This window comes from Salminus brasiliensis, chromosome 1 (assembly GCF_030463535.1).
Source record: "Salminus brasiliensis chromosome 1, fSalBra1.hap2, whole genome shotgun sequence".
NCBI classification, from domain to species: domain Eukaryota; kingdom Metazoa; phylum Chordata; class Actinopteri; order Characiformes; family Bryconidae; genus Salminus; species Salminus brasiliensis.
The window spans coordinates 58,948,389-58,965,507 of record NC_132878.1 but is presented as its reverse complement, the minus strand read 5'-3'; the positions used below and the strand labels follow the sequence as shown (position 1 = coordinate 58,965,507).

Sequence of the window (17,119 nt, the reverse complement as noted above, 5' to 3'; positions counted from 1 at the left end):
CAATGGATCCTCAGCGATGCTGAGAAAAAGGCGGACAGGCCTTTAAACTGTTCGCCAATGGCTCAGGCCAGTTATATCGATTGATTTTGTTATAAGGGTTTTAAGTGTGTTTAGGAAGTTATACATGTTTAAGTTAGTCCCGGATCCTCATCTCAAACGTCCCTTTGAAATTCTTGGCTGTGTTTGATTGTTTGAAAATAGTTAGAATGATCACCTCTGTCTCTCTCTTTCTGTCTCTCAGGGGAATTCCATTGCAGTTTCGAGGAGGAGCCGATATGCATGTTCACTCAGGACAAGAATGACAACTTTGACTGGACAAGACACAGTGCCGCCACGCGTGACACCAAATATACCCCCAATACAGGGCCTAGCGGGGACCGCACTGGCTCAAAGCAGGGTATGTATAGATGTATGCTGCCCAAACCTTAGGACATGGGCCGTGGTCATCATCTTCATCATCATCATCATCTCAGTCATTAGGGGTTTTTCCTCTGGTTTTTGGTAGGCTAGCCAGTGGCAATTCTAGGACTGTTTTTTTTCAGCAGCTATTAGGGTTCGTCCTCTGTTTATTTTGAAAGACTGGGCAGTGACAATTCTAGGACCGTCATTAGGGTTTCTTAGGGTGTCTTCAGCAGCCATTAGGCTTTCTTCCTTTGTTTCTTGGTAGACTGGACGGTGATGATTCCAGGGCCATCATTAAAGTTCTTTATGGAATCTTCAGCAAGAATTAGGGATTTTTCCTCTGGTTCTTTGTACAGTGATGATTTATGGACTATCATTCGTTTGTTTTAAGGTTTCTTTAGCAGTTATTTGGTTTCTTGCTCTTGGTAGACTGCACAGTGTTGATTATAGTAGTCTTCAAAAGGGGTGGCAACTAGGAGACCAGTGTAATTTTAGGGGGTCCAGAAACCCAGACAATATGTATGTGTAATTAGCAAGAACAACCCAGAATATGGAAAAATATAACACCAAAATTGGATTAACTGCTGTTTTTTGACTGTATGTTACTAGCTGTTGTTCTAAACATCCAAGTACAAGACAGACCGTTTGGAATGGCACCAAGGGTGGTCAGTGCCACCCCATGCAGCCACCTCTCTGTCTAGGTCACTAAGGCTGGGATGCATTTAAATGAAATAATCAGCAACTCTGAATAAATTCTTAGCTTCCAAATGCCATTCAGCAGTTTAATTTGGACAAATCCCAGCTGTACACATTGTGCTGCATAGTTCCCTAACGAAAATGGCCTCAACTTGAAGGGGAAAAAATGCCAGTTACAACAGCGATTCAGTTTGACCTCCATTTATTGACACGTCCACAAAGAGGCTTTTGATAGAGAGGGGAAGAGGAGGAAGGCGGGGGGGGGGGGGGGGGGGGGGGGTCTGGAGGGAGGCATGCTGGTGATTGTGGCTTTTATGAGAAGGCAGAAGCAGCTGATGTTGTAAATAATACATTTGCTTTAATCATCCTAATGGCTCCAAACTGTCCAACATTTCATTACCATCAGACGTCCTCCATGAGTTGTAATTATCCCATATCAAATTCAGCAAAAGAAATTCTATTTGATTTTGGCTGGAGGGCCTTCAGTGCCTACCTTCCTCCTCCCGAACTCTAAGCAGAATGGTTTGAAGTGCCTCTGTAGTCCTGCTGGAAGGGAGGCATGAGGCATTATGATTAATGCATCTAAAATGGGGTGCTATCACCTAACACTGAGAACAGTACAGAATAAATATTGTCTACATGCACTGCATGGATTAAATCTAGGTCTATAATGTGGTTCTGCTGTTCATATTCAGCTGTATTTACAGTTTGGACACTCTGTACTTCTGTAATATGGATTGATATAACACGCTTGTCTTTTTCAAGCAGTTGCAAGATGCATATTGCAAAGACAGGCTTATCCAAAAGGCAGTTTTTATAAGTTCAGGCACCTCCATGCTGGCTGTGCACAAAAGAGTTTGGAGTGCAATGAAAATAAGCAAGGCAGGTTTATTTATATAGCATACACAGACTATACATACACTTGTGAAAAGGTTGGTGAGATGATAAATTTCACTGTTCTTAGTCAATCAGATTCATGTTTCTATATCTTCAAAATAGCAAAGGCACATCATAAAAAGCTTTCATTTAGAGAGGCAGTGCCAAAAGTACTTCACGGCCGAGGTGGCTGAGGTGCATTCGCGTGACGTGTCAGCCCAGAGTGAGCAAATATTTGCAAGTTCAAAGCACCCTCCTCAACTTGATGAAGTGAAGAGAAACCAGCTAACAGTTTACATTAATGGAAGTTCACCCAGTAAGGTGAGAGCTGCAGCTCAGTGCAAAAAGCAGTTCAGCGATGTCAGGCAGCAGGAAGCCAGTGTGACAGCGCGCTTCCTCTGGCAGGTGAAGGAACAAATATTCTTTGCCGTCTCGCCCTATCCAAGCACCTTCTGCTCTTTTTCCTCACCCTATTATATTCCATGACTGCTAAACTATCAAATTGGCTGAAGACAAATTATGCAGCAGATTTTTGAAGTCAAATTTGGTATAATGCAATAGAAGACTGCTGTATGACTCTTGCATTATTTCATACAGCTATAAGAAAACATGAAGTTTGAGTAATGTGAGCACCTCTCTAACACCGTCCACTCCTTATGATACATCAGTTAAGTAGAGCGAGTAATTACTTGTATTGCATAAAGCATGCATTTAAACATAGTTTTTAATAATGGTCAATGATCATTACTTATGATTTTTTGTGTTGGTAAGATTTCAGATTTGAAATCCTATTAGAATTATATTATAATACGATTTCTATCTGATTTGGGACAATTTCTATTAGCATTGCTGTAGTGGTCTGTATTCACAGGTATGCACATCTCTGTAGCGATTTACTGTATGTCCACCTAAACATAGCAAAATGTGTCCGTGATTGTGCTTAATCGTGATCTCACCATGACTGTAATGACTTAATCAGGGAATTCATATAGCTAATAGCTAATTCAATCAGGAGTCATATAACCAGAACACGCCTTAATGTATTGCCGTTTGGTCCTGCCTTCATGTTTTACAGTCCAACATTAAGTAATCTATGGCAGAAGCTATGATGAAAAGCTGTCTAATAGCAAGAGTACAAAGTGCTTCCTGTTTATGTGGGAATCCACATTTTACAGCGTTTCAATCCCATAATGTTTCGATCTCACTTTTCAGTTTCAACATCCATTACTCTCTCACAATGCATTTTTTTGTATATTCTGTTGGCTTATAGTAAATTGTAATACTAATATGAGGAAATAGTTCTAAATTATTTAATTCAAATATTCATTGCTGTTGTTATTTTATTTATTGTTTATTTGTGCTTGGTAGATGTAAACAGAAAGTAATATTTAAATATTTTTGTATCAGGTATGTAATTACCTATTTATAGTAATTTCAGTGTTCAAAACTAAGAAATATGTGTTGCAATGCATATGTGCATGTTGGGGTAAAGATGCCCAGTGCAATATACTCCCATCTATCCATGCAGCATTACGCACTGTGTTTACACAAAATGAGCTATGAGAAATTGAGATGTATGATTAACAAAAGGGCATTACTACAAGTTAAAAGCTAGTACTGAGTTTAGGTTTTTTTTTTTTTTTATCTCATTCGTCATACCAAAGATACATAGGTGTTCACACATGCAACTACATGCAACTTCACATTTATGTATTTCACATTTTTTCAATTCTTTTGTGTCCTTGATAGGTTTCTACATGTACATAGAGACCTCCAGACCTCGTAAAGAAGAGGACAAGGCCCGATTGCTGAGCCCCACCTTCAATGTGGCTCCTAAAAATCCTTATGGCATCACAAACCCTCCAGCGTACTGCTTTGGCTTTTATTACCACATGTATGGAAAACATATTGGTAAGTGAGAGCTTGCTCTAAAACTTCTCCATGACATGTTGTTGGTAGGTTCTTCTCCAGCACACAGTAATAACACTAGCACTGCATCCACCAGGAGAATCTGGTGGAGTAAATGAGTGTAAAGACACATCTTTTCCGACAGGCTCTTAGAGCAGGCCCACATAACTGTACCATTAATATGACAAGTTGCTGGGCTAGATAGTTTATGTCAGCTTCTGGCATACAGTGTAATGGGGGGAGTAGCTGCACAGCCTGTAGCCAGTGGGTCTGACCTAAATCACTCCTGATAACATCACTGGATCCACTCCTGTCTCATGTGCGGAAACGCAGCCGACACATGCTATTGCTAATAGAGCAATAATGCCGCTCTGTCAGAACACATTGACTAATGCTGTAATAAGGTGAATACAGTATGTCTACCCTGTTCATGCCATAGTGGTTACTGTCCTCCTGCCTCCCCTTATTCTTCTCCACCACTGCGTTCGCTTTAACCACTCTGAGCTGAGAGCACTTTCTCTAGGCTGCTCTCCTCGCCTCTCCCTCGAGTGGGAATATGTGTTTCTTTCAGCGAGGGGAGAGATTGGATCTCAAGCAGGCGAAACTGTATGCTCCCCGCTGTGATATCTGTCATGTCATTGAGTCCAGGGGGATTTTTTTGCCGTCTCCATCTGATGCCGTCCATTGTGCCGTGGCCTTTGCGCCTGTCCCTGTGCCTCGGCACTAGCATTGCTGCTAATGCCCCTGCGCCATGAGCACTGCCATCAGGCATGACTAACCGAGGAATTTGCTGACTTGAGAGGCAACACACTGGGGCCGGGGGACACTCTTGTGAAAGGGCAAAGGCTGCCTCTTACACGGCTGTGTTCATATGGGATTTTGTACATAACTTGTATATAGCAGATGCTCTGACACGTACTGTAACATTTTATTAGTGAAATTTGAAATGACTACTTAAAAAAAAATTGCACTTTTGTGGAATCCACAAAATCTGACCTCAGTGTTTTGACAGATTTATCATCTAAATTGATGAGAGTTTATATATGGTTTCAGTCGTCATGTCCCCACTCATAACACACATTTAAAGTATATTTTAACATGTAAAGAATTTGTATTTGGATAAGGTTTGCGTTAAACAGTCTTCCTCCAACGCTAGTACATACACTGTCTGGACAAAAGTATTGGGACACCTGCTCATTCATTGTTTCTTCTGAAATCAAGGGTACTAAAAAGAGCTTATCCTGCTTTTGTGGGAGTAACTGTCTTTACTCTCCAGGAAATGTTTTCTATTAGAGTTTGGATTTGATTATATTCAGCATGAGAGCATTAGTGGGGTCTGGATGTTGGGTGACCACCACCGTACTCCTCACCCCAAACCCCCTAACTCATCCCAAAAGTATTGGATGAAGCACCATCATTCCATAGAACACAATTCCACTTCTCCACAGCTCAATGCTTCTTACTCCTCTAGTCCATGCCTGGCATTAGGCATGGTGCCAATAGGTTTATATTTTTCTGCTCTAGAGAGTCATATTCGATTGGCAGTCCTTCTCTACAGGAACTAGACAATATGTTTGCATCTAAATGGGGTGTCCACAAACATTTGGACATAAAGTGTATTTAATGCTATTAGCAACAAGGTGGTCAGAATGCACCAAGAAGAGCTTTTTTGTCTGTGTGGAACGCTTTCAGAAGTAGAACACTAAGCACTAAGTGATATGTGGCTTTTCATCAGCAGACTAATGTCTAGAAATGTTGATCCTTATATGTTTAGCTTGTTAGTATCCATATGCATTTGGCCAAAAAGAAAAGAATACAAATTGATCTGTATTATTAAAATAATAGTAATAACTTCAGTTCAGTTGGATACAGTACAGACCTCAGGAACAGTGTTGTTATGGTTATAGTGTGCACCAAACCTGACTATGTTGTTTCATATCAGTGCAAAAAACTCTATTCCCATACAAAACCCACCTACTGGGAATGTTATACAATATTACGTATTACATATTACATACACTATATATACCAAAAGTATTCGCTTACCTGCCTTCACATGCATATGAACTTAAGGGACATTCCACTCTTAATCTACAGGGTTTAATATGATGTCGGCCACCCTTTGCATCTTTGACCATTCCTCCAGAAGCACATTTGTAGGGTCAGACACTGATGTTGGATGAGAAGACCTGGCTTGCAGTTCACAGCTCGCAGAGAAGACCTCTGCTCTAATTAATTCCAAAGGTGTTCTATTGGTTTGAGGTCAGGATTCTATGCAGGCCAGTCAATTTCTTCTACATCAAACCTATTCGTATATGTCTTTATGGACCTTGCTTTGTGCACTGGTGTGCAGTCCTGTTGGAACAGGAAGGGGTCACCCCCAAATCTCTTGGTATGCTGAAGCATTAAGAGTTCCTTTCACTGGATTTAAGGAGCCAAAGCCAACTCCTGAAAAACAACCCCACACTATAATCCCCCCTCCACCAAACTTTACACTTGGCACAATGCAGTCAGACAAGTATAATTCTCCTGGCAACCTCCAAACCCAGACTTGTCCATCGTATTGCCAGACAGAGAAGCATGAATCGTCACTCCAGAGAACACATCTCCACTGCTATAGAGTCCAGTGGCAGCATGTTTTACACCTTTGTAATGCTTTGCATTGTGGTAGGTGATGTAAGGCTTGATGGCCTAATGACATTATATCATTCTATGGTTACATATCAAAATGTGGCTCATGAGCATTAAGGGAGCGTTGGGCACAAACTAAAGCAGACTAAAATGTAAGATGGACTTTTTATGTAAAAAGGTTTAAAAGTTGAAAGCAACATCACTGTCCTCTAGCAACATCACATATGAACCTGAACATATTTGAAAAAATATTCACCCTCATTACTATTTTGTACCACAAAAAAGTAACATGGATCTTATTAAATAGTTGTGTTAAAGGACACAACATTTACCCAGGTATTGTTGTAATCATGCTCAGGTGCCTATAACAGTGTAATAGCTAAATAGCTCACAGTGAGAGCTAGTCAGGCTAGATGTAATGTGGTGTTGAAACTATGTGTTCCAGTGAAAACAATAGGATAGGTAAATATTTCACCCATAAACACACCTATAACCCATGTGTAGTCTTGACATTCTGTATACTAACCTTGTCCTGTGGGTAAAAAAGGCCCCAAATACACTCTTTGTATATATATTTGATATATATATATATATATATATATATATATATATATATATATATATATAAATAATAAATAATGTATTTATTTTAAAAAGTGCCCCATTGTGCTCCACTGTGCATCAATAGTTATTACTCTTTTCATAACCTGCATTTATTCAGTAGATGCTAAACATAGATAGTACTTTTAACATAGGTCTCAGGTCTGCTAGCATATCAAAACTCTGTTGTGTCATGTGCACCTATGTATTAAAATGAACACAGGACAGGTAACACACGGCTGCTGATTCTGTAGGGTGAAGATGAATAAGAGTGTTCATTAAAAAACAAATCACCAGAAACAAGTGTTTCTGTACACGATAATCAGATGCAAGCGTAAGCTGGCAAAGTGCATAAGCGAAATGCATGCATGAACATCTCACAGCAATTCGCACTAGAAAATTGCCCTCTCTGTAAATTACTGTGCCATTGTGGAGGTGCGTGTAATTTGATGTCATCCGTTAATTTTTAATAAACACTTGGCTTGTTTAATTGAACATTCAAACAGTTAACATTCCTGTGTCACACACACACAGAAACATTCACACATTTACACGAGAACATGCACTCCACTACTGACTGGAGTGAGGCTGCTTGTGAGGGTTGACATTTCCAATTTAGGAGGCAGCGCCTCACATTTGTCCTGTTGGACTGAAAGGAAATCTATCAATGCTCCTCGCACCATTCCACCTCCTACCTAGAGAAGAATTCCCTTCTTTGGGCTAGATTTTTTTTTCCCACAGAAATCACCATGAGGAATGGCTCCACTGGAGTGTAACCTATTCTTTTATTTTTGTGTCTCGACCCGGCATGAGAAATGTAGCCTTCCACTCACCTCCAAACCACTGGGTCTTTGTAAAAAAACAGACTGCACACAGTTCTGCTTGATTGCAGAACAGAGCCCTCATGCATTTCATTGCTCAAATTTTACCAATCCATAGGCCTCAAAGCACTGAGGTTTGTGGTAGAGGTTTTCTGAGGCTGTGTGGTATTTGTGGACCTAAAACAGCCTCCACGAGAAGCATTCAGAGACTCCAGCAGAATCATGCACAGAAGCGTTTTTGGGTCCCAACGGTGACAGGCTTAAAGTCAAAAGACCAGCAGACCGCAGCTTTGCGGAGGCCTGGATCTTTACCGTGGATTAGCCTGCAGGCACCGACATAGCCATACTAGTGTGGGCGAAGTGTGGTACCTGGGACGAGGTCAGAGCTAATTAATGAGGCACACTTCGAAGTTTGCCTTTGGAGTTCTCTCGCTCTCTCTGTGAGTTTGTTTATGGGATTAAGTCATCCGACTCAAAGCAAACACTCACTTTTGAATGGCTGTCCCTAAGAGGCTAAAGGATCAGAGCATTTTCATTAGAGGCGAGGCTTAATGCTATTCATCCTCTGGAGCACAGCAATAGCTTCCTCTGTGGCTTACAAAGGGTCATGTCCAAGTGAGAGCATACCTAAGGCATACCGTATTCATCTGCAAATGGGTGTCCTCAGACACAAGTTCCTCTCTCTCCCTCTCTCTTTCTGCGACGCTGAAAATAATGAGAATAGAGTCGACTTTGGGCGAATAAAGAGGATGGTGCTTCAGCGCTAGGAGGGGATGTATAGAAGTCTACAAATCCTGTGCTGGAACTGTTTATCTCTATGGATTTCTATACCGCACAAGCAGGGATGCACAGATGATCATACTGTCTTTGTCTGTGCAGACTGGCTTAGAGGGCATCATATGCTCACAAGTGCACTCAGGCTGTGCAGCTCTTTTGAAATTCTTTAACAAGTGAATTTTATAGCTAGCAGGTGCCAGGTTATTCAGCAGTGCCTAGTAATAAGGTAATGCACTTTGAGGAATATTTTATGAACTTTTAAAATGAAGAGCTAAGGCATAAATCAGATTTATAACCACGTTCAGAAGTATGACAAAGACCCACATAAAGTATTGATAATGACAATTAAAAACATGAATTGTCTGTATAAATATTTTATGTGCATATTTTTCAAATGTGAGTTATAAATCTGATTTTACAGACATAGCTGTGTCCTGAGCAAATGACCAAATGTTTTCGCAGGCACTTTGAATGCGTTTATGAAGCAGAAAGGCCAGGCTACTTCAGATGCCGGTCCAGTCTGGTCGCTCAGTGGTAACCAGGGCGATCGATGGAGACAGGCCAAAATCAGCATCCACCCCACTTCCTCCTTCCAGGTGAGCACACTGGCACATCAGCAACAGGCTATGTTGTCTGCTTAAAATTACAATGTTCACTGTAATCTGACTGCCAGGTTCCAGATTGTGCTGAGAAGTTATTGATAGTGTTATTATGCTTAGTTTTAGGAGTTTCCTATAAATAATCTACAGATGCTCCTGGTAACAATATCTCTGGATGTACAGTTGATTAGCACTAGTGCAGATGATGGGTTTACGTTTTAGTGTTAGAATTGTATTACATTTAAAGGTCAATTACAGGAGGAGAAAAGTCATTTTGGAGCATTTCTATTGGCCCATTCATCATGGAATTTGATATAATATAAATAACAATTTCCAGATTCACATGATGTCGAAAAATAAATACAAATGGCAATGTGTGAGAGTATGTGTTTGATTCATGCTATGGTTTAGCTGGCTTAGCTGGTCTACCAGTATGAACAACCTGGGCAAGCTAGTCAATCAGCATGACCAAACATGGTTTGACCAGCACAATCAGCCTAACCACGCTGGTCCACCACCTTTACCAAACTGGTAAACCAAAATGACCAGCTAGTCTATAAAGCTCAAATGAATTGTTTGGATGACCAGCTTTTTAAATACCTGGACAATCAGATATCAGCTTAGACCATTCAAAACCAGCTACCAGCAAAAGCTGGTCTTGAGCTGCAATTTTCAGCAGGATTGTAAGGTCCACAACCATGAAATATAACTGACATTTTTTTAATGAAGTAGACTATCAGAACACCCAGATAATGCTTTGCTTATTCAGGTTTGTGTGCATTGAACTGGCCGTTTGTATTAGGAACTTTAACAAGGTCTTTTCGAGGTCCAGATTGATTGATCACCACCTGCGTGACATCAAAGATATCACATAGGCAGATGTCACATCCGTGTGGCACATACTGCAGGTCTTAGCATCACCTCTAAAATTAGACTTGCCTTTCTGTTGTTAAAGCTGATGTTTGATATATGCTATCAGGACTATGCATCTACTGTTTTTAATAAGCAGTGTTTTAGACATATATTTTAAGGAAAATGTTCAGCCAAAATGCGCAGATGGCACTTTGTGGGACATTTATATTTAATACAGTGGGTCAATAATTAAAATATTTCCTTGCTTTGTGATTCTGATCAAAATTAAATTCTTATTATCTTATTATCTTGTTTATGGCTGTGAGAGTGTGTCTCTCTTTTATTAAAAACTGAACACAGCTTGCATTTTAGCACTTATTACATATTTCTAAAATCAGTGCTAGATCATTATCACTGATGATCACACTTATCATAAGGGAACTCTGATTAACATACAAAGTTCATTTAAGCAATACTTCTTGTAGTTTAGGTGGTGCTACACTGCTGTTTGGTCATGTTGTCGCTTGCCTTTACACAGGTCATCTTTGAAGGCATCCGAGGACCAGGGATTGAGGGGGACATCGCTATTGATGATGTCACTTTGGAGGAGGGGGAGTGTCCTGACCCACCGTCCAATCGTATGTATTAAATGTGCATCACCATAGTAACCTGCCCGTAATGCATGAGTGCTAGCCACCCTAGCTGTGCCCAGTTGAGTTCTGTAATTGTGCTTTGGGACAAACAGTGAGGGAAAATGGAAGGCAGGACAGGTAATGGTCTGGCATTGACAGGGCTATTGACAGGGAAAAAGGATTTTGTTCCTCGCAGCTTGATCTTTGATGAAATCCATGAACAAATGGCATGGCTTAATGGGTTAGCTTTGCTTTTCTCAGCAACACAACATTTGGTCCTGTATCAGCCAGAGCAATGTTTCTGTTCTCACTGCAGTGAGCTACAACTTTATGTCATTTGTTCAGTGGATTTTACTCTAAATGCGTTCTTACAAGGTAAAATGAGAGTGTAGTTTAGATTTCTTATGTCTTATGTTTCATTGAAAGTTCAACCTCTGGCTCACTGTAAAAAAAGTACTTTTCTCTAGCTGTCTTCATATTAATTGAATTTTAAATAATATGTTGACAGACAGTAATGCAATGAACCTAACATTTAAAGGTACCCAGATTACTTACAGAACTGTGCAAAGAACAGAGACCACCCAATAAAATTGTGCTATTAATACTTCAAAATAGATTTTTGACTAGATTTGATATGACATAGGGAGAATCAAAGTATGTGAAAGAAACAAGAGTTTCCAATTGATTTGAAGATGCAGAGAAAATGCCACCAAAACTCCCCCAGTTCTCATCATTCCGAACGCCTAAAGCTTTAATGTTTGTGAGAGAGGAGAAAAGCATGCTCCACATTACATCATTATTCTTCCACTGTAAGACAACAACTTAACACAGTGAATCTGAACGGATGTAGATCTGATCAAGAAGATTTTATTGAGACAAGAGACCTCATCATCACTTAAGCTATTAATGATGACTTGGATGGTAAGAAGCAGAGAATTCTCCAACGTCTTATATTGAATTTTGGAGGTATGGAAAAGGGTGTGGATTTTTGCAGATATTTTCAGCTTTTTCCCCCATTGTGGAAAATACTATTTAATGTTATTTTACACATTGAAGTGTCCGTATAAGTATGCAATATTTTCAGTGTAAGTGTGCTGGTGCAAACTGGCTGCCACTTTACATCAGCCTTGTTTTGTTTGCTTTGTTGGGCAAAAGTGGGTTTTCCACTCGGTTCTGAAATCTCCCTCCTGAGTGTTCCTACATCACAGCTCTGTGGCTTTCCGGCCTGTCCACCCAAATGACTACATTTCAGCTACAGTGTTTCACAGGCCTGCCAACGAAGTTACTAATCGCTGCTGGGTTGTTTCCTGGGGTGGCTTAGAGCCCTATAATGTTGACTGTACTTTATTTTGCTGCATAAGGACTCTGCTGGGAATGTGTGTGTGTGTGTGTGTGTTTGTTGCAAATACACTTCACTATTTAAATTTTAAAAAAATATATAATTCTTCTTTGCTCTCTCTTTTTTGCTCTTTTTCTCATCTTTAGATATCAGATCGAGGGCTCCATCCAGAGCCTCACATATATGGCCGTTATGCACCGTCCTGGCTCTCACACTGTTTCGAGGTCAGAGGTGACCACCAGGTTGGGTGGAGACTGGCGACAGCGTCCAAGTCTGTGTCCCTGTACCCTCAATATATACTCACCAAAGATTCATACGTTCAGATTGCTGAGAGGGGCACAGCACTGGCTCAACACGGATTAACAGAAACAAAAAAAATACATGAAAAAAAGGAAAAACCCTACACAAAAAAGTAATAAGGATTCGCAAAACTGTATCTTTTGAAAACAATCTGCAAACTCTGGTTCGGTAAGATGCTCGCAAGGACTGGGATGAGAGCACTTTACTAATGGAGTAGCTGGTGCAGGAGACGAGGCTCATCAGGAAGGGCTTCCAGACTCGAGGACAGTTTGTAAAGCACAAGGACAACTTTTCCAGCTGGCAGTAAAAAGCTCATTAAAAAAAAGTGGGGAAATGAAAGGTGATGGCAGTCTCCCTAGCTCTTTACTACGAACACCTTTCAGTGTTTCATCATTTCTGTCCTTCATCATATACTCTCATCAGCTCTTTCTCCACCTTTCTACCACTCTTCAGTTAACCACCGGATTTTACTCTTCTTTTGGCTTGGTGCTTTAGAAACACAGCTAGAATGAACTGTGGAGAACAAAATCTGCTTTATATCCCTACCTGAGTAGATGCCTATTTTGATTTCACAACACTGTGCTCACATCCCCTAGGGGCAGGCCAGGGGTAGGAAACTGGGTCAGAGGTCACTGGGAGCAAGCGGTGGTGGAGGAGGAGGAGGAGGAAGAGGAGAAAAAGAGGTGAAGGCTGACGTGTGGAGGGCCTGGGGCAGGAGGCCATGGAGTTTGGAGAGCTGGAGAGGGTCATGATGAAGACGAAGAAGAAGAATCAGCATTTCCTCTCCTCCTTTATTCTCCACTGCCAGAAAAGTGACATAATCGGTGCCACTTTCTGCCATGACATATAAAGTGCCTTCAGATTATTGACAGAATCGTGAGCCTGGCCATTAACACCAATGTCGATGTTTCTAATGTCACCGATGGGCTATTTTGTACACGATTATTTTGCTCCTTCAAGTGCTGATTTGAATGGCACAACCATTTCAATTGGAGATCAGAGAGGGCCCCAGACGTCAGCACAACAGCCTGCCGGTGCGCAGAGGTGGCTCTAGGTGAGGTCCTTCGTATGGTAGGTAGCAGCAGCCTCTACCACAACAGTAAAGACTCTCATTCTCCATGGCTGCCATCACACTGTAACATAGCCGTTGTGCTGTACTGGGAACTAAGCAGGTCACTGGACACTGGCTACACAGAGACACGGTGACCTGACGTGTTTATCGTTTAAGAGATGGAGTCTCCTCAAGTTGGCCTTAGAACAATATGAGATAAACCCAATAGTACATCACCAAGGAGGTAACCAGCAGGCAATGAAGCCCGCGTCACATAAGACCTACTGTCCCTACCCATGCCTCTGCCATTTATATACTGAACAATGTACATTCTGAAAGAAAAAGATATTAATAATTATAATAATATTTTATTACTCTAGCGAGAATGTTTCTCTGATTTTACACAAACTGTGAAAATAAACTGTGGAAAAATCTACCTGAGAGTATCCATAACCAGCTGGTTTTTAAAAACTTATTGTAAAAAAAAAAAAAAAAAAAAACAGAAAGAAAAGCAAATGAACATTTACATATATTGTTGGTTATGAAAAAAATGTTTTGAGGAGCTGTGTCTTGTTTCTTATTTTTTATGTTAAAACTGTTAATGACTTTTAACTTTCTTTAATTCCTGTCGTCTCCCTCGCATTGCTAAAATAGCGAAATGGCCGGAAACATATTGAATAAGTCAGTTTGGTAAATGTATAACTTGTATATGTAAAGAAAGCTCTGTTAATCAAGGTTTATATGAAATGTTTATGTATGACTACAGGAAGCACAAGATTTAGGGTTCGATGTTGAAAATGCAGTATAAATTCATATATGTGACTTTCTTATTACAACGCCAAGCATATCACAATTGGAGAGGCACTACATTCAGAAGAGTCTGTAGTGCATACCCATACAATACTCGCATGTGTACAGTGCTTCTGTTCCAATGATCTATTGTGTTACACGATTTAACCTTTTTCTTTCTACTTGACACTCCAAATGCATTTGACTTTTGGTTCCGTTACAGTAACAACATCCCGCTCCCTTTACTCGTGGCTTTGCTGCTGTGAATCTGTGAAAGCTCTGCTTGTAACAGTTATGTCAGTCCATTGTAGAGAGACATATGTACTGTATGTGTGTATGTACCCATGTTCATTTGAAGAGACAAACTCTAAATCCATTATTTTCCTCTTTACATCCCAACTGAAGATAAATTTGAACTGAAATAGAAAGCAATGACAAAAGGATTTACTTTCATTTGAGAGCTTCACAGTCTTGGTTTTGTCAGAGTGAGTCACATATATGTCCTGGTATATGCAGTGTACAATAGGTGTGTTAGGAAACAGATTCAATACATGTAGAAGATGTGAACAAACCAGAGCACAATGATCCACAGTCATTACAGGACACGCTAACAAACCCCTTTTCCTACTTGTGATGGAATCAGTCTACAGGACATTATGGAGGTCCTTCCAGTCTGCACCCCACTTCCACATATCAAAGCATTTTTTAAACATCATATAAGAATAAAATATGTCAAAAAGTGATATTTCCATTTTGCATATGGCTTGGCATATTGGTCACAACAGAGATACATCGAATGGCCACCAAAGACGTTGTTTAAAGTCGGGGATAGCGAGGCACAAAATAACGTGGGGAAGGTATAGCATGGATATGTTATGTAGTTAAATACATCCAAGAAGATAATGCCTTTGGTTATCTTCTTATATTCTCATAGCAACAGCATATGTCAACTCTCATTGCAGTTGGACAGATTTTTCACAGTATTTACCTTCATTTATTTAAGTCACAGAATTCACACATATTATTTATTGAATCTCCCTGTTGGCGGTTGTAATATAGCATAGTTTTGAAGCAAAATGAGAGCTAGTGTAGCCTCCACACAGCAGGGGTCATAGTATTTTTTAAAGACAGTTTCACAATGATTAGTATTTGCTTTAGTAGTGACAGATACTTAAAAACTGCTGTTCATACAATCACAATATCAAAACTCATCTCAGTTTTGATAAAATAGCATCATATTTTCCACCCCTGGTTGTAACATTGGCACTTATGTCACTTTCAGATGAATTGTTTATAAATGGTTGGTGCAGGAAACAAAGTTTACACTTTCATTTGTAGCAGAAACGTGAGGTTTGTTTTTGCAAAAATAGTATTAAAGCTCAAATACTGTTTCAAAGATGATTTAGCAAAATTCTAAACATGTTGTGCTGCTGTGTCCTGCTCTCCCCTACTATACAAACGAAAGTGATTTTGTTGATTCATGATCCGTCTTCTGATTTGTATCCTACATATATACCATGAATCTGATATTCTGATGATCTGCTTACTTTACCTTCATAGTCAATAGCCCAGCTACATGGCATTTCCCATGTGAACTCTTCATGCAAATGATTTGTGTTTATTGATGCCTGGTAAGTATTTATTATTGTGTATATTTGTGTGCTTTAATGTAAAATATATGATCTCATGTCATTTAGTGGAAGTGCCCAACTGATTCCCAACTGTTTCCAGATTTCACGAAGGAAAAAAAAATGCTAGGGGACACTTTAATCTCATCAGGTGTTAAAAGCAGAGCATATGGAGGAAAGGTGTGCCAAGATATTTATCAGTTATCCCTCGCAGAAATTTAGCTGGAACTCAAATCTGGGTTTTAAGCCAAGTCTTTGGTATAAGGCCAAAAACCTGTTACCTCAATGCTACATGCACAAATCCATTAAACAGACTTTTGATGTTTGTTTGCCTACCTTGCAAATGATGTTTATGACTATAGCAACTACATCAGCTGTGCAACATCAAAGGTTTCAAAAGCCTGCTCATTTCAAATTAAAATCCGAGCCATTAATACGGTACTAAAATTTATACATATAAATATATACGATAGACAACATATGTTGTTGATGTAAGAAGCACCCATATTCATCACAGGTTACAGATAAATGGAGAACTGTATGCTGCGTAATATAAGAGTGTTAAAGGAATATTGTGTACATTAGGAAGGCTGTGTTAAAACCGTTACTTAAATCTACAGGCCAGATTCACGTGGATATGTTTTACCAATGTATTTCAACTGCTTATAATGTCTGTCATTAAGAAAAGGGCTTTTAAACTGCTGTTATTTAGGATCACTCCTAGGTGATTAAAGCCAGTCAATAACAACAACACTGATAGCGTGACAAGGTCCTCCATTGCCTTCATGTATGTATACTTTCTGTACCTGACAAAAAAAAAATCTGGGAAAAGTGTATTAACTGTGAGCTAACATCCTGTATTGACATGCCATCATTGTACTCTGATTTGTGCTCTGTTAAGGCTTCTTTTCACTGTATTTCTTTGGATTTATCACCATTTTTTGTGCCATCCCTGCAACTAATGATAAAATAATAAAAAAGATATTTTACATCAGTGTTTGGTAAGTTCTTTTTTATGTCATTTTTTGTGTGTTCTGAAGACATCAGAAGTTCACCTTCTAACCACACAATTTCTTCCACCGTATTTACTGAATAATAACCTATAATAACTGAATAATACTTACTGATATTGTTAATAATATTATAAAGTTTCATCTGATATTGTTCATGTACATGTCTACCAGCTTATGCTTATTCATGCTTATACATAAACATTGG

The 17,119-nt window shown here is 39.7% G+C and overlaps 1 protein-coding gene across 6 annotated transcripts in view; it reads left to right on the top strand.

The window, feature by feature from the left end:
* The window catches only part of LOC140559969 (MAM domain-containing glycosylphosphatidylinositol anchor protein 2-like), a 194,524-nt gene extending 177,634 nt beyond the window's left edge, over positions 1-16,890 (top strand). For all 6 annotated transcript variants that reach the window (XM_072683845.1, XM_072683864.1, XM_072683835.1 and 3 more), the window contains 5 exons: positions 242-397; positions 3,724-3,885; positions 9,174-9,307; positions 10,701-10,800; positions 12,280-16,890. In XM_072683845.1, the coding sequence (XP_072539946.1) occupies positions 242-397; positions 3,724-3,885; positions 9,174-9,307; positions 10,701-10,800; positions 12,280-12,368 (641 nt within the window). In that variant the 3' untranslated portion in view covers positions 12,369-16,890. The remainder of the gene's footprint in view (positions 1-241; positions 398-3,723; positions 3,886-9,173; positions 9,308-10,700; positions 10,801-12,279) is intronic.
* The last annotated feature ends 229 nt before the right edge of the window (positions 16,891-17,119 follow it).